The sequence below is a fragment of the Brachyhypopomus gauderio genome, chromosome 19 (assembly GCF_052324685.1).
Source record: "Brachyhypopomus gauderio isolate BG-103 chromosome 19, BGAUD_0.2, whole genome shotgun sequence".
NCBI lineage: Eukaryota > Metazoa > Chordata > Actinopteri > Gymnotiformes > Hypopomidae > Brachyhypopomus > Brachyhypopomus gauderio.
Window position 1 is genome coordinate 6,297,483 of NC_135229.1, and position 25,028 is coordinate 6,322,510.

Here is a 25,028-nt window from a genome sequence, read left to right on the forward strand (position 1 = left end):
AAAAATCACAGTGTACTATTCACTCCACACGTCTTTCCCCTCCTTCTCCCTCACTCCTCTTTTTTCCGAGCTGCTAAAGGTTTTAGGTGTATGGAGAATGAAAGCTGCCAGCGTAAGGAAGGCCAGTCCATTGAAGAAGTGACAGGCGCTGCCAGAATATGATCCTAATCCTGTCCCCACTATTCTCTTAGCCTGCTGGCATTGCAATTTCACCACATACTCTCCGAGCTGTCAACTGGGGTAAATCCCTCTAATAGCACATTGCCCAGATACACATCAAAGTGCTCCTGGAAACCAACACAGGCGTGCTTTGAAAGCCTCTCGGAGCCTGACACGTATCCAAGCGTAGAAATTAGCCTCTACAAACAACAAAAGAAACAATATACTGACCACCATTGCGCTATAGCGAGGGCCATAAATAAGGGGACGGTGACACGGTGTTTGTTGTTTGAGCTCCGCACCCCGGCACGCTGGGTTCGAAAGTGGAAGTGCAGAATGCCTGTTTTCGGGTTCAGGGGTATTTACATCTTAATTGGGAGCACCATAAGGTCGGATGATTGAATTAACCAATCGATAACATACAGCTTTCTGTACCCATACCCCCCCCAGCCCCAGAATTCCTAGCTGCATCAGTAGGATGTCTTCAGGCCACTGCCCTGCTGCGGGTGTGGAAACATCCACTGGGCCTGGAGGCATTTTGTCATATCTGTGCAGTTAAGGAGCTTCTGTACACTTCAGAGTTCCACCTGCTGCTACTGGCAATAGCATCATCCTTAAACATGTTTGTGTCAGTTCCACTGGCAACCACACGTTGCCAATAATGGCATGTTTTACCAATGAGGTGTTACTTTGTATCACGCTGTTCCTTTTATTTATTTACTTTTTAATTCGTGCGTTGGTCTTTCCATCTCAAATCTGGATATAAGACTAAGAACTCTACAGGCATTTTAACACACCCTGCAGCAGGGTTTCTCTCAATCCGGGGGATTCATTGTGGTTTGTATCTTGTAACTCAACCCTCTGAGGGTCACGTGTTAGTTGGTCCTTCTGCGGCTGCCTTTCCCAAATCTGCAGCCACGTTCCAGCTGCACGTAGTCCTTGATCTGTTCATGTCTGATATCGCTTCTTCTGCGGAAGAGCCAAAACAAATGGTCCAATTACTCACGCGCGGCCCGATATCGCTCCTAATAAATAACCAGAAGGGAGACTGAACATATGAACCTAAGAGAAAGTGAATGGATGGATGGTGTGGGGGTGTTGTGACAACAGGTGTTTGAACTCGGTTACAGGAGGTCGCTCTCTTTCGCCCCAGCGGCCCGTTTTCTGAATCGGTCCTTTCCTTTATTTATTTTTTTTATCCTTCTGTTATCTCAACCCCACTTAATCCTCTTAAGGCTAAAGAGAAGAGCTCTTTTCTTGGGAGGCGAGGCTAACCCAGGCAAACAGCGGCACTCCAGTGTCTGTCACCAAGACGCTGTTTCAGTCACACATAATTACGCATCAATGGCGCGCTACACACACCCCTTAAAAGAGCAGGGAGCATTGTGGGCATGTGGAGGGAAGCCCAGACCCTGAGTGAATGCGGGACACAGTCATACAGCTTAAACCCCAACTGGACATAGTTAAGCAGGGGTTGGGGGTGGGATGATGGGGGGGGGGGGGGGGGGGGGGGGGTTCCACCAAGTGTGAGTCTTAAAGGAGCACAAGACGCTCTGAGCTCACGTCCAAAATGGCTAGTTGGAGGTGAGGACTCGAGGGCCGAACCGTTGCACAAAAAAGCAGACGTCAACGGCGGTTACATTAGGCCTTTCTTTTTAGTACCATAGAGGGGCAAGGGGAAACATCACTGGTCTCGATGGTTAATCAATACGGAGTTGAATTTTACGGACAATTGGACTCAGAGAGTGCTATCTGCCGGGGATCTGAGGGCGGTTACACGTCTGAAGCATACGGACAAACAACCCTGCACACTTCCACACCCCAGGTGGCCAGAGATGGCACAAGGGTCTAAACATGCTTAAAATGATGTCTGGATACGGCAGGCCGCCTTAATTCTGCTGCACATGTACTTTGGACATGCGTTTTTAGTACAATATACTTTTTTTCTATTCATGATTAACATGAATAATCATGAATCATGATTATCAAGATTAACAAATAATAATCGAATTTAATTGTGTTCCGTTGGTGACAGAACATGGACTGATTTGCTAAAGGTCATGGCCTTTCCTTTTAAAACAAAAGTACTGCAAAATGTTTAAAATATATTACACATACACACACTCGACAGTATGGCATATCTCCTCTTTCATAGAAGTAACAGTACCATCTCGCTGTTGTTGTTTAATATAATTTGGCAGTAGTAATGTGTTGAATTTTGTACATGGCACGCTTAAGTGGAAACCTCCTCTGTGAAGACAGGCATTCTGAAGTATAGATCACTAATTTGGGAGGGCTGGCCAAGGTTGTGACCTCAGGCTGAACAACATGCTCAGATCTCACTTTGTGAAATATATATAGTGGAGTTGTGTCCTAAGACTGCCAGAACCTCGAGCGAAGAGATCTGCTTAGTCTGGTCTTCCAAAAGGTAAAAAAACTGTCCAAGACAGGGCAGATGTTGATGAGCTCATGTGTGGCCCCGACAAGCAGCATCGCTTAAACGGAAAGGACAAACGCACTAGAGAGTATCTCTTAATAACGCTATAATAACGGAAACTGTTTTCATACGAGCTCTGATCCCATTCCAAACGACGGGCGAGATGTTTTGACCCTGTGGAAACACCGTAAGACCCCACTGGCACTATGGCCTGCAGGCAAGCCTACCACGACAGTGAATAATTTGAACATTTTGCCAGTACAGAGGTTTACATCACTGGAGCCGGACTCGCCGAGTGTGGGTCGCAACCCTTGTCCGCACCGTCAAAGTCAACGATGAACAAACTATGTAGATGAAAATAACTTATCCCTAATGGGTCTCTGTTTCCTGAGTGTTAAAAAATGTAAATTTATGTAAAAGCCCATAGGAAAGACATATTTACAATACGTTTAGGTAATCACAAGATGCAGGCATGGAGAACTATACCGGCCGAGAGACGCAGCCAATGCAAAAATAGTTTTTATGTATCATTAATTCTCTTTGCATTCCCAAATAACCCTATATTACCGCGGTAATACAGTAATCACTCACAATCGCACAGAAAATTATCTGCACTCATCTGTGGAATAAAGGGCGAATGGGAAAACGAGGGGAAAACATCCAATTTTACTATCCTCTTGCGTCCTTAATGTTCAGCGAGGAGCCGGAGACTAAACGACAGCGCGGCCCGTGGCGGGTCGGGCGCCGATGGAACTGTGTTTCGAGCAGCTTAATGACGGCGGGGAGTCGATGGTTGTCGCCGGGCCCCCTTCTTAAAGTGCGCACACCTTTTCATGCTACATTGACCGGAATAGACGCCAGGTTGGCGGACAGCAGAGGGAAAATTGAAGATTGTACGTTACTGGAAAACAAAACAAACCTCTTATCCTGCAGAGGGGAGGAAAGAGGGCGGGCGGGGGGGGGGGGGGGGGGGGGGGGGGGGCACGAGGAGCGTTTTGGCAAACGTGGGGTGTCATACGCAGTTCAACAAAAGTCGATTTAATTTGGAATAATCTCCATGTAAAGTCAAGCATTTAATTACCATATTTCGTTTTATAATTAAAACTTTAAGTGTCAATACGTCTGTCTACACTGTGATAAGAAAAAAAAACAGGCAATATAAATTCAGGACACCCGATTACACAGTAAGAGCCCAATTTAGTTAACTAATACATATAGTTAACTAAAACAATTGTCTAAAATATACAAAATGGAAAGTGTTGTGCTCAAACACAATAAATCTAGCTGCTATTGTTACTATAAACGACAATTCATTTAAAGAAATACTAAATTTAAGGTCTACAACAAGGTCAACACCTTTCATCTGCAATGATTACCGACATGTTGTTCGTCCCCGTTCAGTGATTTCCAACCGCGGGGAGATACTACCTACTATTGTCAGCTGATGCCATCTATAGGCCATGAACAGAACCACCGAGATGTTACACGTAAGGACATCGAGAAGGCAGACAGTCGTCAGCCTTAAATTCGGCGTAGTTTATCGGCCTTAAACGCCGGAGTGGGGCAGTACTTACAAGTTCACTGGACCGGCTCTTCTACAGTTTAGTCTTTACGGTTGGCGTACCGTGACTTTATCTTGTGTATAGGCCCTTCTCACAAGGTCTCTGTACTCTCTTCCTCCCTCTCCATATAAGGTTATTAGATTTATTTATGCAGTACTTTCTACATAAGCTGTTGTCACAAATCATCTTTACAAATGACCTCTTCATCCACCTTTAATAGCCAATTGAATATCAGTATTTTGGATGAATAATCACAAGGTTGGTTTAATGTTTGGTTATCCTTCCTCTGACGAAACTCATGAAATGAAAGGAAAGCAGATATAAGCCTAATTTTTAAAATATTTTATTTGAAAGATCTAGAAGCATCATGCACTGACTAAAGCAAACCTTGACATGTACTTGAAATGTTAATTATTATTTAATCTTCTCTGAGTGGAGAAAGTATAAATTCCCGGTTTAACCAATAAACTCCTTCAAACAGTGGTGCCACCATCTAAAAGTTCATAAACGTCCAACAAGTCATTTGATTGAAAGTGGGGTGCCATGTTTTTCCGAGACAACCGTTTAACTCGGACACCTCTAGTTAATCCGTTGCAGTTTGCAAATGTACATCGGTCCGAAGTTTGCGCACAAGTGCGGCAGGACGAGCGCCCCCGTTGCTGGCTGAGGAGCAAAATGGAAAGTTCCGGAAAAGAGCCGAGTGAAGCTCTCGAGGTCCTGCACCTGCATCGTGACATCCATCTCCTGCTGAGCGATGCTGACGGCCTGCTCCACCACACGCTCGTTCTGTAGTGGGGACAGTGAGCAGGTGGAGTACACCACCTCTCCACCCGGCCGCGTGGCCTGGATCCCAGCCCTGCGCAGAACACCCGAATTACCTCAGTTCTCCAGGATGGGTGCGTTCTTGTTTCTGTCCCTTCTGTTTAGACCCCTGTACTGTTCCTGACACTTTTACACTGTTCACCGAACAAGTTGACTTGGCCTGATTTACCAGAGATTTTCTTAACTTTCACATAGCAATCTAATGATGGTTACCTCAGAGCCCAAGGAACACACCCAAGCAATTTGAGTAAGTTGTACACGATAACATCTAAACGTTTTAGAAAAATATACTTACAAGAGGAGTTCTGTCTGTAGATAAGGAAGATTCTGTCTCTCTTTGGTCCTGGACCTCTTAAATATGTTATTTTCATCTTCCATTAAAGAATGTCTGTCTGTGGTACAGGGGACATCCACCAGGACCTGACAGGAAAGTGACGGCAGAGCGCAGGTGCAAACAGTATTGGAACAATGACCAGCAGAGGGCAGTATTTGACACAGAAAACAGACAATGTCTCATTGAATAGTGCAAATCTGCTAGCAAGTGCTGTGACCCCTTTACATGCTTAGACCTCTTTGCTTTGTTAGAGAGCCACTACATGCTTAGAATTCTATAACCAATGCCTCATGTGGAACCAGCTGCTGGAACCGTTGCTATATGAAGATAACATGAATGAGTTTGCCAAACAATGTGTCAGAAACCTATAAAACATGCACTTAATACGCCCTCTTATACAGTATATAAAAAGTACAAAGTCCTAACACTAACTCTGTCAAACGTGTGGTCCATATGCATCCATTTCCGACCATCTAAGGAGGTAATCTCAACGTCTTTCAGGATCTCTTTGGGCAGGTAGCGCTGTAGGGTCCTGCGGAGTCGATCTGTGCGAGATCCTGACAGGTCATTGGCCCAGAGAAACCCTGATCAAACAGTAAACCAACAAATAACAAAACATTAATGCACCATTGGAACAAGGCAGAGGAACAGCCTCATCAAATCCAGCAATGACCTTGGAGTGGGAAAACCTTTATGTTCACATACTGATGGCGTGACTCTGAAGGATTGCGAGGGTCTTCCCACCAGGGCCAGCACAGAGGTCCAGCACGGTGTGGCCAGGCTGCGTGTCCAGCGCCAGAACCGGTAGTATGGAAGCTGCATCCAGCAGATAATAACCCAATAACCCACTGTCGTCTGGTCTGGGAGAAAACACGACACACGTGAAACAGACGACAGATGATAGGTGAAGATAGCCTATGTAGGGGTTTTTTTTAGTCTTACTTTGCCGGTTTGAATCGAGATATGTCTCCCCTTGGAAAAACGAAACACTGGATATTTGATCTGACACGCACAGCTGTGGTTTCACCTGCGTCTTCATCTGCAGCCTGATTTAAGAGTTCAGGTTTCTGCAAAGGATCCTGTGCGATTCTTTCGTCGTCTTTGGGGCACGCAACGCTGATAAAGTCTCTGCACCCTCGGGAATGTAAGTCAGCTTTTACGTCAGATGTAGATGCAAAGTTATTTAGCAGAGCTCCATATTTTTGTTCCGACAGCATTCCGATTCGAACCGACGGCCACACGTCCCCTAAAGACTTGCTGTATGTCGCATCAAAGTTATGCAGAGCGAGGTCCGTGGCTGGGAATTTTGGTCTTGTAGTAGCCTACAAGAGGACAAGAAAAACAAAATGTATTATTTTATATCACAAATATGTAGCTGTTCAAATAAAAAAAAACATATATGGACGTTCTTTACCCATTTATTTTTAAAGCGGTTCCGTCGCTGGATGAAACAAACAGAATCTTTAAATTTGGTTACCAAAAACCTCGTACTAACGTGCGCAGCCATTTTTTGGTGCATCACGGAAAAGCGTCCGCTGCTCATTATAGGTAAATCAAATAGTTCCGCGTTATATTTATTTCGTCGTTACTTTGCTAGGGTTTGGGTTATGCGCTCACCATGGATAAGGATTCGCATGTTGTCCTGTGTTATCAAGTGCGCACATACACAATAATAATACCATAATTTTGTTATTTGTAACGTTCTGTACTCATGCTCTGGTCGAACTGGCCAGTGGCAATTAGCTACTACATGTCGTAGGCTGAACAATATTAAACAGTAGCCGTCTTACTTTACCAATACGTGTGGAAGTATATTTGAGTATAACTGATTCATGTGTAATGTTTGTCAGTCGCAGCAGGACTGTGCAGAAGTGCAGCTAAATTATTCTTAAAATCAAAGGCGTGAAGTTTGAATATTCAAGTTGTTTAAATAGCTACTCAAGGGCAGTTCAGTTACATGTGATTGACAATAATCAACCGTTATACACACAATTGAGTTTCAAAATAAATATTTCATTAAGCATGACACGTGAGGAAACTGCCGTTATGTTCAAAAACTGACATCGGCGAGTCTTTTACTGTATATACAGACAATTGGGATTACACGTAGCACACGTTTCAGCATCCGGTGGAATTTGACCCAGACCTGCTAAAATAATCTGTTACACAGAATAAACGGGGAATGATGTTATAATCTAGACAGCTTTAAAATAAACAATTGCTAAAGTGTTGGAAAAGTGCTGAAAAAAGATGGAATAAGGACACAATCTGGATGCTGGTGTTGTTACTGATTAGCTTGACTACGCATTATTATATTATATTATATTTCTATTTAGTAATAGTGTGCCAATATCTGAGAAATGATGTACAATACATTATTTTCAAACGCTTGACTTTGTCTTTAAAATATAACTTATTCCACATTGCTTATTTAAACTCGCCCATGCCATCGCCAGTTCGCAAAGTAGCTGTTGTCATGCCGCACATAAATTTTAAAATCTCGTAAGAACTACTATGTTTAAAAAAAATTTTCTTCAGGCCACTCAGAGAAGCGCCTCTGGTTCCCTGCTCTTGACTGTTAGATTGCTGTCTTCCCCTGGAGGAGAATATTCGGACTAGCTCTTCAAAATAAGTTCCGGATACATGGAATTGTGGACAAAATATGTCTAAATAAAAGTATTTGGGGTATTCGGTCACATAGTTTAAATGTAGTTCTTCATTATCTGAATTTGAACGCCAATTTAATGCATTTATACAAAATTATCATGCCACAAATTAGCATTTTATCGTCTCTAAACGCCTGCCAATATGAAACCGAATAGCCCAGAAAAACCACCAGCAATATCTAAAAAATATATATATATATAAAAGTTCACGAACACTAATGATACGCATAAAACCAAGTATTCCTATTTCTAGGGAATAATAAATAATTGGTGTAATCAGTGAATGAATAAATTACTAATGCAGCTATAATAATAAGATATTATTCGAATTACTGTAGTGAATGCATTTAGTGGACCATGTGTAAACTCATCATAGCAGCATTTATATTCTGTATTTATATGCCTAGAGCATACGTACAAATGAATAAATAATACATCCTGAAATTAAACCACTATTTCATTTACTATGTATTAGTCTTAAATTTAGTAGCATTTACATTCAGTTATAACAATTATACCTAATATTGCCAAAAATGTCAATGATCAACAAACAAATGGCCGTATAAGCACAATGAGACATCAAGCAGGACAACTGCCCCTTAATGTAAATGACAGCTGGACACTTCATACCTGATGACCTCTGTAGAGTTGGTCAATATATCTGATTAGTTAGGCTGGGGGGGGGGGGTTGACTTGTACCCCTTCAGTGCAGGCACAAATCAAAAACAAAAACAGGAGACATGTATAACAAAAATGAAATATAAGAGAAGTTGTACATATGAAAATGTACATAGAAAAACGAATTAAATGCCAGGCAAGCACACTCCAGATAGGGTGACCATAACACTAGTGACTAGGAATAGCAGGTGTGGGATACTCTGTGATATTATAGGAAGGTCATATACAAGCAACTAATTATATATGCCTATAACCTATATAATCCCTTAGCTGAGTATCCATAATAGAATTTCAAATACGATGTTTTGTATTTGATAGTTATATGTAGACTGCTTTAATATTGAAAACTGGAGTTTTCACATCCTTGCAGTAAAGAGACAAGATGGATCTTAAAACACAAACCCCATGATGACAGTATAATTTAGATGGCAGGACGTCGATATGACCGCGATCACACAGACAACTGACAGGAGTGTCGTGGAAATGAGTGGATCACTTGTACAACCTCATCACTGAGCGGCTGTCCCTAAAAATACCCAGCAAACAGAGTTCTGGGCAGAAAGTGACCACTGATCAAGGACCTGCTTGACACAAATAAAGTGTACTTACTTGACGGATGTGCACATGTAGTGAATTGAAGAGCTCCGCTTAAAAGTTACTGCTCGTGATTTAAGACTTGTAGCAAGACGTTCTGCGTGGTTTTGGTGATAAATGCATCGTAATTCACGCATTGTTGTAAGTTCAGTAAAACTAACTTCGCTTCACAGTTGCACCTGGCTGTTGGTTGAATACCACATTGATAACCGAGGTCATCAAACTAGTAAATCAATCGTAGTAGATCAAAACATCTTGGAAAGATTTTATGGCATTTACTTGAGCGCGTTTGCAATCATACAGAGCTGCCACAAGGGGGCAGCACAGCATTTCTGCATACAAGTTTCACAATGATCTCTCAAGTTTGAGCCGTTTCAGTGTCCAACTGCCTGGAATGTCTTTACTACACGTTTTGAGTGCAAGACGGCTTAGAGCAACTTATTTTGTTTCTGGGCTTTTGGTCTAGCGAAGTTGTCAAATGCAAGCCAACAAAAACAAAATAAACAGGTAACTTTCTGCACATGAACACAAAACCAGTTTGATGTTCTGCAATTTTCCCCTAACTGAAAGCAGCACATTCTGATTGGTATGGGATTTCATAGGGAGTTTTTCCGTGTCACTGTCGCCTCTGGCTTGCTCATTAGGGATCTGGACCCATACAATTGTAAAGCCGTTTTGTGACATGTGTTGTAAAAAGTGCTATATAAATCATTTGGACTTGAATCAGAAATTGACGTGGTAGTACGTCCATACAATGTGTCAGAAATGAATGCATTATTGCGTAAAAATCACCAAGTCAACAAAAGTAGACAAAAAATAAAATCCTTTATTAAATAAAATAAAAAGGCCACATCTCAAAGGATATGTAACCTATGGCAACATCATGATATCATGAGGGAAATTAAGCAAATGCAAATGAAAAGGAATATCCTTCAGATTATACACGCACATCCACGTGAGAACATGATCTTCTCACCACGCTTCGTTCTCCTTGTTACCACTTTCCACAAAGTCGCTCATGGAGGACTGTAAAACAGCACAAAGTCAAGATACAAGATTAAATGTTCCAAAACTAAGATTTACGCAATGGTAAAAAATGCTCAGTTTCTTAAAAGCCACACATTCATCATTCTTGACGTTTGAAACTTTAGCTTAAAAAAATTTCAGCCACAAATACTGCCTGAAAAATCAATCCTCCCCGACATTGAGAAAGGATATTTCTGAATACAAAATTAAGTCTGGCTTGGCTCCTTCGAAGACGACTCCGCATTCATTACGCCCAAGTGAGGTGATCTCTGAGCGGGGGAACCGCGGTGGGAGCTGGGGGCGGTGAAGCTCAGCTGCGGTATCACTGACCTGCGTGAGAAGCCTCTCCTTCCTCAGCCTCTTGTAGAAGAGCAACACGTCCTGGTCGGCCCGCACCACACGTGGGTTGAAGTCCATCACGCGGAGTCCCTCCAGGCTCCGAGCCCGAGACAGAGCGACGTAGGCCTGTCCGCTCTCGAAGACTCGAGCCAGAGAGATCTCGACACAGTCCAAGGTCATGCCCTAAGGAAAGACGCATCGTGCACGTCATCGCAGGCCCCGTGCACTCTAAAGCCAGCCAGCGTGGTTGTCAATCAACCGGGCATTGGGGGCGGTACATCCCTGCCGTACAGCCCCAAGCAATCGGTTGAAGAAAGATGAATTTCTGTAATCCAGCAACCCCCCCCCCCCCTATTTTTTTGCAAGGTCAAAAACAGGTATAATCATCATTAATCCACATCCGTTTGATCTCCCCGTTCACCAGCTACGGACAGCTCTAATGGCAATCCATTAGCACTGGTGGCACACATCCCTTCAGGCTTTGGTTAATGTGACCATACAAAGCACCCCCACAACCAAGCCTCCAGACCATTTCAATAAAACCATTACAGTGTCTCGAAGCACAGCTCACGTAATGGGAAAAGGCTCCCAATAGAATAAAAAAAAATCTCTTACAAAAAAATCCTCAACAGACATTCGAGACATCAGAAGGGCAGGGAATAAAACAGCTCTCGGATGATGTCATAGGTACGAGTCAGTGGCTCATGAAGAGGAGTCACACAGGTGTAGGACGGCACAGATTGGCGTTTTCGATCGGGACGTGTCTGGACTCACCTGACTCTTATGGATGGAGACGGCCCAGGCCAGCTTCAAGGGTAGCTGCTGTCGGGTGAGGGACAGAGCCCCTCCTCCCCCGAACACCCAACGCTCGTGCTTCACCACCTCCACCGCACCACTCAGGAAGCGCACGCGCGGCAGGCCTGGCCCAGAAGAAGCCGCAGAGAGCAGTCAAGTTCTGGCGCATTAACATTCGGGTTCATGTTAATTGATCAAAGTGCGGCTATTTCCGTCCACGGATGACCATTCATACGTAGCGTTCGCGTCATTGCGTCACACAAATTCAGGCTTCAATAATGTTAGAACTCCGTTTTACCTCATCCTCGGCACAATCTGCACAAAACCTCGTGAGAAGAATTTCTCCAGTTTTTCCTAAATAAAATTGCTACCCTCTGTGGAAAAATGCCCTTACCCCCCTCCCCAAAGTGCCATCATTCACAAACATAGCTCACATTTTTACCCGTGAATCGAACTAACAGACACATTTGCTCAAATCACAAACGATCTCATTCGTTCATAGTTCATAGTCAGTCGTTCATACCTTGGTTTCCAGGTAAAAAGTCAAGCACAACCCCTCTGGCGCCATTCACAAGGCCTCTTTGGACATCCAGATTCTTGGTTAGCATGACCTAAAACACAATGAATGTCATTATTGAGAGTTTGAGAGGTTAAATGGCAGACAGCAGTGGAAGTGATGGAGTCCTCACCTGGGCCCCAACTTTAAGCTGGACCACTTGTCCCACTGGACTCTGAGCGTCGATGACCTTAACCAACACTGGATCACTGTCCACAGCCTCGTATGTGCGCAAGGACCCTTGAAGGCAAATATGTGCATTTTCCACATGTAAATGTGTCTCACCATATTGTTACATTCAAGGTACACACACTACCACACACACACACACACACACACACACACACACACACACACACTACCACATGTATGTGACTATAGAACTAACCAACATGTGAACATCTTAAAACAGCCTCACCAACTGTTTGGGGAAAGGAAACAAACATGTTTCCAGGGTTTAAGGAAACCACAGTGCACACACCCATCACACCTAGCAGCACTCTCAGGGCTACACTTAGAAACCGGGGACTGGCAACGGTCACAGTTTAGTGCGGTTGTAGCAAACCTGGTAACTGCTTGAGCTTGTTGTCATTAGTGAGCTCCACGTCGTCCTTGTGTGTGCACAGTCTGGTTGCCAGGATACCATCCTTTTCGATGCAGTTGTTAGCGCTTTTCAGGAGCTTGGTGGTGATGTCTTGTGTGACTCTGGAGGAACAGTCAGCTATAGGTCACTGCACCACAAAAGGTTAAACAGATGCTTGATTGCGTGGAAGAAGTCAGAAGATGATTGAATATTTTGCATGCTGCATGAAGAATTAGGATGCTCTCTTGACATTTCTGACTTTGTTGACTTAATGATGTCAGTTTTTTCCCCCCAGGTAGATTTCCATAGGCATTGTAGAATCAATGTAACTACTCCATCCACATCCTGATTGATTGGGTTTAGGTCATGGGAGATGAACCTCTCGCCTGCCTAGCAATGCACGGTGGGGGAGGAGCCTAATGGCATTTCCACACCCTAGGGGCGTGGCTTAGCTCAGGGTCGCGTACCTGCCGACCCTCACAGCCTGCAGCAGGGAGATGAAGGATTGGTCTGTCTGCCTCCGCACCTCCGTCAGCTCCATGCTGACATGGATGCACTTACGCCAGCTTCTCGCCTGCGGGACACGGGGAGCAGAGTCGTTACACCGCAACGTGCACCTACCAAGCGCAGAGATCCAGACTCCCGTCAGAAGACCGACGGTCGCCTTGTTGTAACGAGCCCTCACCTGGAAACAGAAGCTGGGTTTCTCTGTTCCCTTGGTGACGGGAGGAAGCTGAAGGAAGTCTCCGCACACGATGAGCTGAATACCCCCAAACGGCTCCGTGGACCTTCGTATGGACCTAGAACCACAGTCACAGTTCATTAGCACCTTCCCGCCACGATGACGGAAAGGGCGACCTTTGTCAAAGAATAAACGAGCTTTCCTTTTCACAACCATGCTCTGATGAGAATACGATTTGTGAGGATGTTCATTAGTGTTTAATTAGTGCTGAGCTATGGATACTGATGCAAAAACGCCCAAAACAATACTGGGTCATCATGAAAGATTCACCACCTGCCACCTGTGTGAAAATATAATCAGACTACCAGCCATCACTAAATGCCTGTTTGATTTATTTGTGGCATTATGAATTACGTCACAAACCGCTGCTACAGAAAACAAGACAGCATATTGATTTAAGCTTTTGACATTTCAGGTTTCCTTAGGGAACAACCATGCAACAAAGTTTAAGGACCAAATGCAAACATTAGCGCTGCAGCTTAACAGCTTTTGACTGGAATCCTTTGTGTTCTGCTACAGATAAGCAAGTCTTATGTAGCAATTGAGAACTATTGACAGAACAGATCCCTGAACAAACCAGACATCATCTTACCGGGCTATGGCTTCAAGCTTGTCAAAGAAATGGCCCTCCACCATGGAGACCTCGTCGATGATGAGACGTTTGCAGGTGGTCCAGTGCTGGCGTACTCCCGGACGCTGAGCGAGCTCCAGACACTGCTCGAGGGGTGCTGATCCAGACCCGATTCCTGACAGCACAAAAGGCAGGGAACGCACAACCAGAGTTGCATACTGTACGCAATAGTTTCTTCAGTCCATTTCAACCCCACAGCCCCAATTGCAGAGATTTTAAACACCAGGTGACACTGTACTGTAGTGTACTGTGTAGTGTAATTAACCAGGTCATCAATTCTGGCCACATCAGTCACTGGACAAGCACCCTCTTAAAAACAGCGACATCAATTATGCACCATCTACATTACAGTAAAATACGTTTCATGGATCAATAGACATTTCCTACAGCGAAAGTCAAAGCAGACATCGACCTTTTCACAAGAGGGGTCGAGAGAAAGAGCTTCCATTGTGGAAACTATTGTATTCAGTGTTGCTCTGTGCACTTCTAACCTGCAAAATGATGAAGTGTGGTCCCTCCTATGTGAGATGCAGCCACACCTGTACTGGCAGTAGCAAACGTGCCTTTAGGGGGCAGAGATCCCACAATCCTCTTCAACAGGAAAGACTTCCCTGTGCCTGAAAGAATCAAATACCCCACATCCTGTTGTCAATGCCACACACCATTAAAAAAAAGCTATCAAATAAACAAATAAGCACCATAATAAGATATTATGGTGAACAAGCTAAACTGAGCATCTGTACAGGGAGGACTGTGATGTGCAGGAGATACCTGCACTTCCTGTGAAGAAAACGTTCTTTCCACTTAAAACTGCATTCAGCACCGCGGTCTGTTCTTTGCTGAGCTTCTTGACCATTGGCAAGGCCAGCACTGGTTTTTTGCTAGGATGGAGAGACTTCACCTACAACAGAGTTAGCACCGATTTTGAGAGAAGACCAAACACCTCAGGAAACTAACTCCTGATGGCCCTTGATGCAATGCAGTCAAGCCACTGTCTGATATCCCCTTGACAATTGACCCAGTGTAATTATCTGCAGAATTGTTACACAATTGATTATAATCATACCGGACTGCTGTCACAGTCGGCTCTGGCTCTTTTAGTCTGTTGGCTTTTAGCCATTATATTTGTGGATCTCTCCGACGGCCCCTTCACTGGCAGCGTGGCGTTGACTTTCGTCCGCATCTCGTTGGCTTTCTGCACATCTTTCTGCTGCAAAGGGCTGATGGTCTCAAAGCTGCGGGGAATACCGGCTCGCAGTTTGTGTCTGTCACTCATGGGTCTGTTGGCCTTCCAGGCCTGGTGTTTGATACTCAAGGTCTTGAGAAACATATTTAAACCATCAGGAGGACAGTTCGAAATGAGGACTTGTGTGTTTTCCGGCAAGAACTTAACAGTACATTTGCCTTCTCTGGTAAACCGGGTAAAAAGCTGGAAGTCCCGGAGCAAGAAGTTCTGGGGGGTCTTGTGGTCCTGGACCCGCAGAACCAGCTCTTGAAATTCGTTTCGTCCCAGGATGACGGCCGCCCTGCGGAACACCAGGCGCTGGATGGCCTGACCAGAGGCGTTCAGGGTCTCCACCGCCACACTGCAGTGGAGCTGCGCCGCATCCTCGTTTTGGAACATTTCACCGGTCCTACAATAAACAAATATAAACATATACATAAGAGTAAATATTGACCTGCTGCCAAAGCTCCGTGGATCCCGACTAGATCAGAACAATTGATTTTGGGTTCATTTAAACAAAGGAAACGTGTATATAAATGAACAAGCCCTTACATTAAATTTAAAATCCGATATTCTCTGTGAAAAGCACGACACGTGATAAATATAACAATATATCTGATTAAACGGTGTAGCTACTTTAATCTCGCACATTAAAAACGCTACAGTCAATAATTAGTAATTTTCTGACAAACTCACCGGGATCACCAGCTGCTTGTAGTTTACAAAGTGCATGCCGCAAATTTCAAACCAATCGGTCTGAAGACAACGAGCCAATGACAATCACACAATGTCTTAACCAATCGGAGTAGGATATTTAAACAGCTACCCAATCATTGGCCAACTTCCGTAAAGAGTAAGTGCTACGTCACCATAGGACCGTCTACAGCGGAATTTCGTGATCATTGTAATTATTAACAAATGGGCTTATGATTTATTCCCCGCATGTGAACATAAATGTGAATGTAATATATTTTTTAAATACTTGGCATTCAGAACACCTTTCTTAGACAAATATGTATTGGCAACACTGCACAATGTCAACCTGAAGCGTACACGAACATTCAGTGTGACCAAGAAAAGACATCTAGCGGTTAAATGAGTAACTACATCCGGGTGTCCACAAGAACCAGAGAATGGATTAGAAATCAGAATCAGAAATGTTTGTTTAACTTATCAAACAGAGGGGCAAACTAAGCAAACAAATTTTAATTATATATAATATTTAATCTAAGTAATACAATCTATAGAATCTGTTTTTAAATTTACTTTTCAATATCTCTCAATATTGTGTGTGTGTGTGTGTGTGTGTGTGTGTATGGCACAATTGTTACTATCAACTATCTTTGTTGAATGCTGAACCCACACACACACACAGTTCTTTTACCTTTGCCTTTTTCCTTTTTCATTCATACTTTACTGATAATAAACACACATTATTATTTTCATTCCCTGGGACTATACTCTTTTGGCCTTTTAATCAGATTAATAGTTTCAGACTAAAATGGCTTTTTAAAACTGTGAATCACCACTGACATTTCCATGCACAGGAAACCTGTACAAAAACCCTTTCCAAAACGTTTCTCTTCAGTATATTTTTGAGGTCTAATCTCTCAGTAGAATTTTTTCTATTATCCTTCTCTGGTACATAGTATATTAGAACAGACAAACTAATTCTTTCTATTTGTATAATGTGTAATTTAAAAAGTCTAAAGTACAATGTACAATGTTTACAATCCAATATCCAATATTTATTATCACAAAGTAACAGGGCTGGTTTGCTGGACATAGCCTAGGTCTAGTCTTGGACTAAATTACAGTGCCAGTGATGATTCGCCATTCATTTTAGTCTAGGCTTAGGTTAGGAAACTGCTCCATTGTCCAAGGGTATTTATGCAATGCAAGCAAGTATAAGCTTTACACATAAGGAAATATGTTTTATATACGTTTAAAAAAATTCACAAGACTACACAAGACATTTCAGTGTTCATCCAAACACCGTCATCAGTTATAAAAATGGGGATAGAAAGTTACTCTGGCAAAAAACACACACTTTAGGAAGTGTGATTACCACATTAAATCAGATATTAAAGTCACATAACCAGAGAAGATGATATTCCCAGTAGTTAATGTGGGTGGTGCAAGATATACCTCCATAAAATGCAGAGGTTCATATTTTAAAACAACATTATAGGCTGGGAACAGGTCTCAGGGGCCTCCTCTGTGTAATGAAGGCTGGGGCCTCCTCTGTGTAATGAAGGCTGGGGCCTCCTCTGTGTGTTGTGGGCCACTCCTTTTTACAACTGATGGAAGGAAGGAGAAATGCTTTGTTTGCTTTTGTCGATAGTCCATAAAATAGCAACTTAATTAAACACTGTTTAAAACATTTTATTACCCAGGTGTCTTACAGAATTAACTGACAGACATACGGAAGAATATGTTATCTTACACAGTAATCACATGACACCACAGCAGGACTATTGATTAAGGCATACACTTATCAGGTATGGCAGAAATTTAGAAGCTCATAGTTACTCTTGTCAAAAACTTGCATGAATCTTGTAACAGCATGAACCTACTAAGCTGTAACCTTAATGTTGAGTCTGTTCATTTTTAGAAATCGTGTTGGCAAACATGTTGGTCCTTCTTTGCTGATAACTGTAGTAGTATATCACTCTTTATGATTATCCTTTTAAAACCACAATAAACTGAATTGTTAATGTAGTCATCTAGCATCATACACTGTTATGACATGCTGTCATCTAACGTCACGGACTGTCATCATATATATGCTGTAATCAAACATCATCTTGCTTGGTGATGGTTTTGCAATTTGATGTTCCTTGGTACTGAAAATCTTACCCCCCCCTCCTCCCCCCCCCCCCCCACCCCAAACTACTGAGTCGACAGAGTGCTAGTTAAGCCTCACCGACAGCCCATAATTTGGCTGTAATCTTCGGCTCTTACACACCACTCCGAAGCTCCAATTTCATCCCCTATTAAACCCGCCTTCAGCACTTTTGTAGTATTATCCGGCCTTCCCATGACCTTCTCGTTCCATGTCAGATGCAGAAAGTCCTGCTTATGCTTCTGTTACCTCTCAGCTGGAATAGTAACGCAGTCTTATACGGTCTCCTGTCAAGTTGCTCGGGAGGTTACAGTTTATGGTGCCACTGGTTTATGGTTCTAACTCACACTGAAAAATCAGAACATGTCAGTCCTAGTTTGGAAGTTTTTATGGTTACCGATTTCCTGTGACGTTCTATCAGAGTTTCCTTCTCCTCTGTCCTTCTCTTAATGGCTTTGCTCCATCTATCCTGGCTGGGTTCCTTCATTCATATGGTGCTCCGTGCACCATGAGGTGAGGTTTTAAAGGACTCCTTGGGTTCTAGTTGTAGAGAAGATATTAGCATCACACATTAATGTCACAGCTCATAAAGTTCTTACAACCTCTCTCAGTCTCTCTTCGATAGTGTATTAACCTGCATGTTGCGCCTGGGTTTTGGGCCCTCACACTGTACTGTGGGGACAGGTGGCCCCCACTCCGAACAGTACTGGGTTGACATAGTTATTCTGTCTCTTGTTGTCAGTCAGAGCGCACAAGGTTCTAGAAAAATAAACAGAACATGCATGTTTATCACTAGTGTTTGTTATGAAACACTCTAGTTCAGTTACAGTTAATGGTATAGCTAAATGTTATTAAAGCTATTTTGGTAGAAAAATATTGATTTGTTTAATTTTTGTAATGCTCTCTGGGTCAATTCAATTCTGGGTCAAGTACAGGATCCTTATTTTGTTTAATACAACGAAAGTGTGTTTGCTTTAAGCAATTAATTTCACAGCAGACCAGCGGAAACACCATGTCCATTCAGCTAAATGATAAACTGTCCACATTTCCCCGAATCCTTTTCAACCGTGCAACATTTTAGAAGCCCCTCTGATGTCGTCAGTAGCACACAGCAGGCAGCAGTGTGTTCCACAAACACCTATTGGACTCAATTAAAATGCAGTTTGGATCTCAGTTTGGATCTGCAGTTTGGATTTTTTGTGGAACATGCATCGTGAGATGGTCATAGTACCTGATGTGCTCTCCTTATGATGTAATCTGTCCAGCTGAGCCTTGGAATTGCACTGCTGTTTGTTTCTTGTGTCTGCCACTGGCTACAACTGATGACCTCGCGTGTGACGAGGAACCTGAGACAGTCATGCTTCTTCCCGCTGTCCAGACAGTAGATCCACTGGGCACATATGGCCCCTAAACTGTCAGTGTGGGCATGCACAGGTCAGCCAACAACAGTCTGATTCCGCCAAAGCTTCCAAGTCCTCCTATTTTCAAATATGCCATGAGCGGTATTAGACACTTAAGCAAAACAGCCATCAGGGTAAAATATGGCCAAAGCAAAGCTTGTTAGCTGGAATGGATGTACTGATCCAGGCTCAGATCTCCAACCACAGAGCTTTATCAGACACCGATCAGCCCATATCTCTCCCTGTTGGACCATCTCTAGACATGCCATCACTCTTATTGATTATCGCTCCATGAGGTCTGAAGCATCATGTTTTGCTTTCGGTCATAACTGATTCATTGATTGGATCCCTCAGTAGAGTGTTTAGTCACTACAGAAACTCTGACTACAACATGTCACTGCAGCCCTTCCTGCATTTCTAGCATTAGAAAGACTTCTTTCAGGATTACCTGGCAACTGCGTTGTTTGGCACCGATGCGTTGTCTTGAATTAAAACCCCTCCTTCTCTGCACAGTGTCTCTCACTGCTGGCCAACACACCGGAGCACAGATCAATCAGGTCTGCAACTTCCAGACAAAGCAGAGACAAGTGTGTCCAAGATGGAGCATGAGAAACGTGTAGGCCCTGCTAGACATGCAAAATATGAAACTGGACAGAAAACCTCAAGGAAACGGACACATCATGACAACTGTTAGTATTATTGTAAATAAGCAGAAATTTTCAAGCTACTGTTATTGATTTTTGTAATTGATCTTCCCCTAAAGACACGCACACTTAGAACTTAGCCTGCCCCGATAGTTAGGTCCCCATGTAGTGACGTTTCCAAATCTATTAATTTTAATGCAAGTGTGTTAAAAATATAATTGCAGATGGCAGAGCCATTTTTAAAATTCTTAGAGCAAACACTTTAAACAGTGAAATCTAGCAAGAGCAGGGACAAGATCTGGGATTATAGCAGGGACAAGAGCAGGGATTATAGCAGGGACAAGAGCAGGGATTATAGCAGGGACAAGAGCAGGGATTATAGCAGGGACAAGAGCAGGGATTATAGCAGGGACAAGAGCAGGGATTATAGCAGGGACAAGATCTGGGATTATAGCAGGGACAAGAGCAGGGATTATAGCAGGGACAAGAGCAGGGATTATAGCAGGGACAAGAGCAGGGATTATAGCAGGGACAGGAGCAGGGATTATAGCAGGGACAAGAGCAGGGATTATAGCAGGGACAGGAGCAGGGACGTTCGTTTGACTCTCATCCAGACCAGTGACTCCCAGTCCCGAAGTCCTTGAGAGTCCACGTTCATGCTCTTTTCACAGGTTCTGGCGTATCACGTTTTCATCTCTCATTATTTCCTGAATCAGGTGTGTTGGGCTGGAATGGAGCAAAAAAACATGTACTGTCTCCATACAAAAATGCATGTATTAAATCACATTTACATTTGTCACATGTTGAGGTGAGTGAGCATCTGGACAAACAAGCCTCTTCTTCACTGCTGGCATCCCGAGGCTGATTGGTGTTTCTGTACAAGTGTTGTGTTGGTAATCAGGAAGTAACCAGGAAGAATTTGTGGTTTTCGCTATAATGATGTCACTAAACAACTTGGGTTGCCGCATGTTTCTGATGAGGTGGTTCATTTGTGGTTTGGGCTGATTTTAGTGTTCTTCGTGTGTGCCAAACAGCACAAAACATATTCAAATATTCAAAACATATTCAAATTCATACTCAAATGTCCAACATGGTGGAATAAACTTCCCCAGACTGTCCATACAGTTGAGACAAGTGCTGTCTTCAAATGAAGACTGAAGACTCACTTCGTCAGTGAGTCAGTTAGCTTTTAAATATGCATCTAAAGATCTCTCCACTGTAGCCTGGGCTTTCTTAACACTGATTTATCTGTTCTTACATATGTATCTGAAAATCACTTTCTATAAGTTATTCTGGATAGGAGGTGCCACAGAATTATGTAAATGTAAATATGAATGAAAAGGTTTACCTCTGTCTGGGCAGAACCAGCAAATCCCTATGGTATTAAGCCAGTCTAGCTGAACAGATTGAAAGCTCTCAGCATGGTTAGCTCGGCGTAAACATTCCATCCCAGACTGACTTAGTGTAGAAATGCAAATGCGATGGTTACTGTCAGAACCTGTCACTGTTTGGCCATAAAGTAAAAAAGAGTTAACAAGTAACACAAAACCGTTTAGTTTGAGATTTTCACAACATTTTGTTTTGTGTTGTTCATTCCTTAGAACAGCAGGAAATAAGGGACGAAACAATATTCTTCACTTTTCCGAATCACCATCTCATACTCTTATTTTCTGGATGTACCAGCTAGTTCAACCGGAACAATATTCTGTGCTTCTGGCAGGCAGACAGACACATGCTGGAGCACAAAAGAATCAATCAGGAACATCTGTGACTGACTATCTGACAGAAGAGACTTGCTTTGTCATTAAATACTATGACTTTCCTTCTTTCTTTAACAGGCTGTGCAGAATGCAATAATACAGAACTAGTATTTACTTCCTGTATGATAGCTCAAAACACAAGACTGCAAAATTTAATTACATACACAGTAACTTGAACTTTCTTTACCAAAACACCCTTATCACATCTTGCCATTAAACACGTAATACTGACATAATTCCTTTTTATCTCTTTTTACATTGTTTGCTTTGTTTAAATCTGCAAGAAATAATTTAGTTTTAGAATACTTTGTGTAAATGATCTGTATTTCCTGGTAGTTAACATCATTTGTTGTCCTAAATAAGATGGTTCATTAGATGCATTTTGATCAGAGATAAGCTGATTCTGTAAAACAGCCCTAGCCTTACAGAACACTGCCACAGTTTCAGATCAGAAACAACATCAAAGGACCCAACTGTCCTGTCATCTTGCACAAAAAAAAAATGAAGAGTCCAACTAACAAGCAAAAGATGCAGAGATAGATGTGTTACAACCATGTGCTGAACAGAAGCCTACATTACTGTGCAAGGGTTTTTTCGCCCACCATTAGATTGCTTGTTATTGCAATGGCATAATGACTATACGTAAATTTCTCTATCTCTTTATCAGAATACAGCCAGAAAATACAGGACATTTGTATGCAATATTAAAAGAAAACAAAAATCTGAAGGAAAAAAAGAAATTCTTCTGTAGGTACAGTGGCCTCCAGTATTGGGTGTGACCTTCCCTTACACTTGAGCAATAGCAAAACAAGACTAAAGCTAAAAAAGAAATGCTGCAAGAACGCCTGCTATAATATACCAGAACATGACTTCAGAAAACATCAGGGCTGTTTCCACAAAAGAGCCTCATCATGCGCTCAATGCCTAGTGAGGTAACCGTAAATACTGACTTTTTCCCATAGAAGCCATTTTGTTTTGAAATTTGTGTTGCTGTTTTTTTTTGTTGCCTTATAAATGTAATGTTACTGCATCCAAGCACATTGGATGTACCTGCAACATTAGCTAACATTAACTGTAATGTTAGCTAACTTTAGCATTAGCTAACATTAACTGTAATGTTAGCTAACTTTAGCATTAGCTAACATTAGCTAACAGTGTATCAAAACTGTGAGGAATGCAGTATTAGTCTTATTAGAAGACTATGTATATGTAACCAAGAAAGAATACAAGATAAAGTATATGAGAAAATACAATATTTACAATATTATTTTAAATACAACATAAATGGTCTAAAAGCAGCAGTTGGGAAATGCTGAAGTTGTTGGTATGTGTTTCATGCTGTGAGTTTAGCAGGTGTATACGTTAAGTCAATGTCCTGACTGAGTCCTTAAGTAAGCTATCTAAACTACAGTTTTTATTAAGATACCGTGTTTCTGAGTGAACTTTATTAACTCCAAGTACTGAATCTCTGTTGAACATTTTACAACTTTCATCAGCTGCACACCTATGTGGTTAGTTCCTCATCATAAAATCTTTGCATCATTGCTTCTGTGATTTGCTACCAGCATAATTAAAGTCTCAGGTGGGTCATTCTGTTTCAATATATGCAATGTTGGGCAACGTGAGACATCTCCTATGATTTAGAGTCTGGTTAATCCCACATATCACTGGGGCATTCGTCACACATGGGTGTTTTACAGTTTTGGCCACCACGACCGCATTTTGCGTAGACCGATGAGAGAGTTTCCAGGAATACAACAGTGCTGCACTATTAGGCTTGACAGTGTGAATGACACGGCCATCAGTCAGGGGTGTGAACCAGCCTTCACGCAGACAGAGAAAGGGAGTGACAGAACAGGATATTAAAAGCCCCATAGGAAACTTCTCTTTGCATCTTTCTTTTGATTTTCTTATTTGCTTCTCCCCTTAAGGTGATCAAATGTGATTTAGATGCACCATCATTCTGATATAAAAACTAGGGGTAGATTTGACTGCCAGGACACCAGCAGGCAAGAACACATCTTCCACTAAGCCCCAGAAAGCATCTTGTGTTGGAATATTACCCATCAGCTCCCTACACAATGACAAAAAGAGGAGACCTACCACACAATTAGAGTTGTGTAAGAAATTTAATTAGCTGCTTTTAATGTTACGGAAGCTACGACACTTAGCACAGGAAATGTAGCATTCCTTCTTAACCTCGGGACAATGTGTTGGCTTGACCCAGAACCACAGTAATGGACATAATGGAATGGGAATATGGAACTGATGTTAAAAACACATCTCATGGACACCTGCCATTTAGAATGCAAGATAATGATGTCATCAATGATGTATTTACTTTTTGTTATAATGTAGAGTTAGGGTTAGTGCTATTGATTGGCTTGACAGCATGAGATATTTCTGGTTATTTCATTGGTGACATTGAGTAATGATTCATCTGCATTAGGAATGCATTAACATGAACAGCACAGCTTTCAAAATGGGACATAGAATGAAAAACAAAATACTGTCAGGCCAGGAAATTGTTTATCCAGATATTCACATGAATAAAACATTTTAGTGCCTTTGTAAGCTCGTTGCCATGTCAGGGTCGACAGAATGGAACAAAACTTCATCTTATTTTCCTCTATTCAACATTCTTGATTATAAAACATATTAAGTCCACAGCAAATTGGATAATTGCCAGTAGCCTTGCATGTGTTTAGAATAGGGTACTGAGAAAAGAGCATTAGAGGTGTTCGAGGTAAGTTTTAAAGGAGCAAAATGGAGCTCAGTGCTGAAGAGATTGTGGTAATGTGGTCCATAGTTTTGGGGTTATTATTCTACCCCCAGCAGTGATCAATCTGAATTCAGACCATGTTTCTTGACTGAGAGAGCAGACGTTTTTAAGGGTAGTAGAGACGTAACCTGAAACAAGAGATGTGCTAATGAAACGAGGGTCAGAGATAACTGAGGCACACTTCTTAAGAAGTGAGGTAGGGGTCTGCATTAGGCTGACAGGCAGATGAATTTGATTTAGCAATTAACTCACAGATGAGAGCAGGTTTAATGGGAAAGAAATAAGAGGTCCCACAGCCGAGGGCTGTTACAGAGGTAGCAAGAAATGATATATACTAACAGTAAAAGAAAAAAGGGAAGAGGTTAGAAAAAAAGAACTGACAGGGTCATGGCAGAGTGCACCCAGAACCTGGAGAGAGTTCAAAGAGTCACTGCTTTGGTTGCAACAT

At 42.4% G+C, this 25,028-nt stretch overlaps 2 protein-coding genes and 1 long non-coding RNA gene across 4 annotated transcripts; all 3 read right to left on the minus strand.

Annotated features, from left to right (window-relative positions):
- Nucleotides 1-4,305: 4,305 nt before the first annotated feature.
- On the minus strand, nt 4,306-6,859 carry nsun4 (NOP2/Sun RNA methyltransferase 4). Its single transcript, XM_076981950.1, has 6 exons — nt 6,729-6,859; nt 6,257-6,636; nt 6,020-6,174; nt 5,747-5,898; nt 5,276-5,400; nt 4,306-5,014 (listed from the first exon to the last, which is right to left on the minus strand). Exons 1-6 carry the CDS (start codon nt 6,855-6,857, stop codon nt 4,738-4,740), a joined length of 1,218 nt encoding a protein of 405 aa, XP_076838065.1. The 5' UTR covers nt 6,858-6,859; the 3' UTR covers nt 4,306-4,737.
- A 3,199-nt stretch (nt 6,860-10,058) lies between these two features.
- pif1 (PIF1 5'-to-3' DNA helicase homolog (S. cerevisiae)) lies at nt 10,059-15,955 on the minus strand. 2 transcript variants are annotated; one of them, XM_076981949.1, is made up of 13 exons: nt 15,846-15,955; nt 14,991-15,558; nt 14,696-14,825; nt 14,416-14,541; nt 13,886-14,039; nt 13,237-13,351; nt 13,019-13,125; nt 12,534-12,673; nt 12,102-12,208; nt 11,936-12,023; nt 11,392-11,537; nt 10,609-10,800; nt 10,059-10,278 (listed from the first exon to the last, which is right to left on the minus strand). In XM_076981949.1, the coding sequence occupies exons 2-13, from the start codon at nt 15,546-15,548 to the stop codon at nt 10,225-10,227; spliced, it is 1,917 nt and encodes a 638-aa protein (XP_076838064.1). In that variant the 5' UTR covers nt 15,549-15,558; nt 15,846-15,955; the 3' UTR covers nt 10,059-10,224. The 2 variants fall into 2 exon arrangements, with proteins under 2 accessions (XP_076838064.1, XP_076838063.1); XM_076981948.1 differs by lacking the exon at nt 15,846-15,955 and adding an exon at nt 15,702-15,832.
- Nucleotides 15,956-17,346: 1,391 nt separating this feature from the next.
- On the minus strand, nt 17,347-19,975 carry LOC143482516 (uncharacterized). The gene is made up of 5 exons (XR_013122256.1): nt 19,843-19,975; nt 19,226-19,384; nt 18,629-18,753; nt 18,392-18,534; nt 17,347-17,449 (listed from the first exon to the last, which is right to left on the minus strand). It is a non-coding gene; the product is annotated as an uncharacterized LOC143482516 (long non-coding RNA).
- Nucleotides 19,976-25,028: the final 5,053 nt, after the last annotated feature.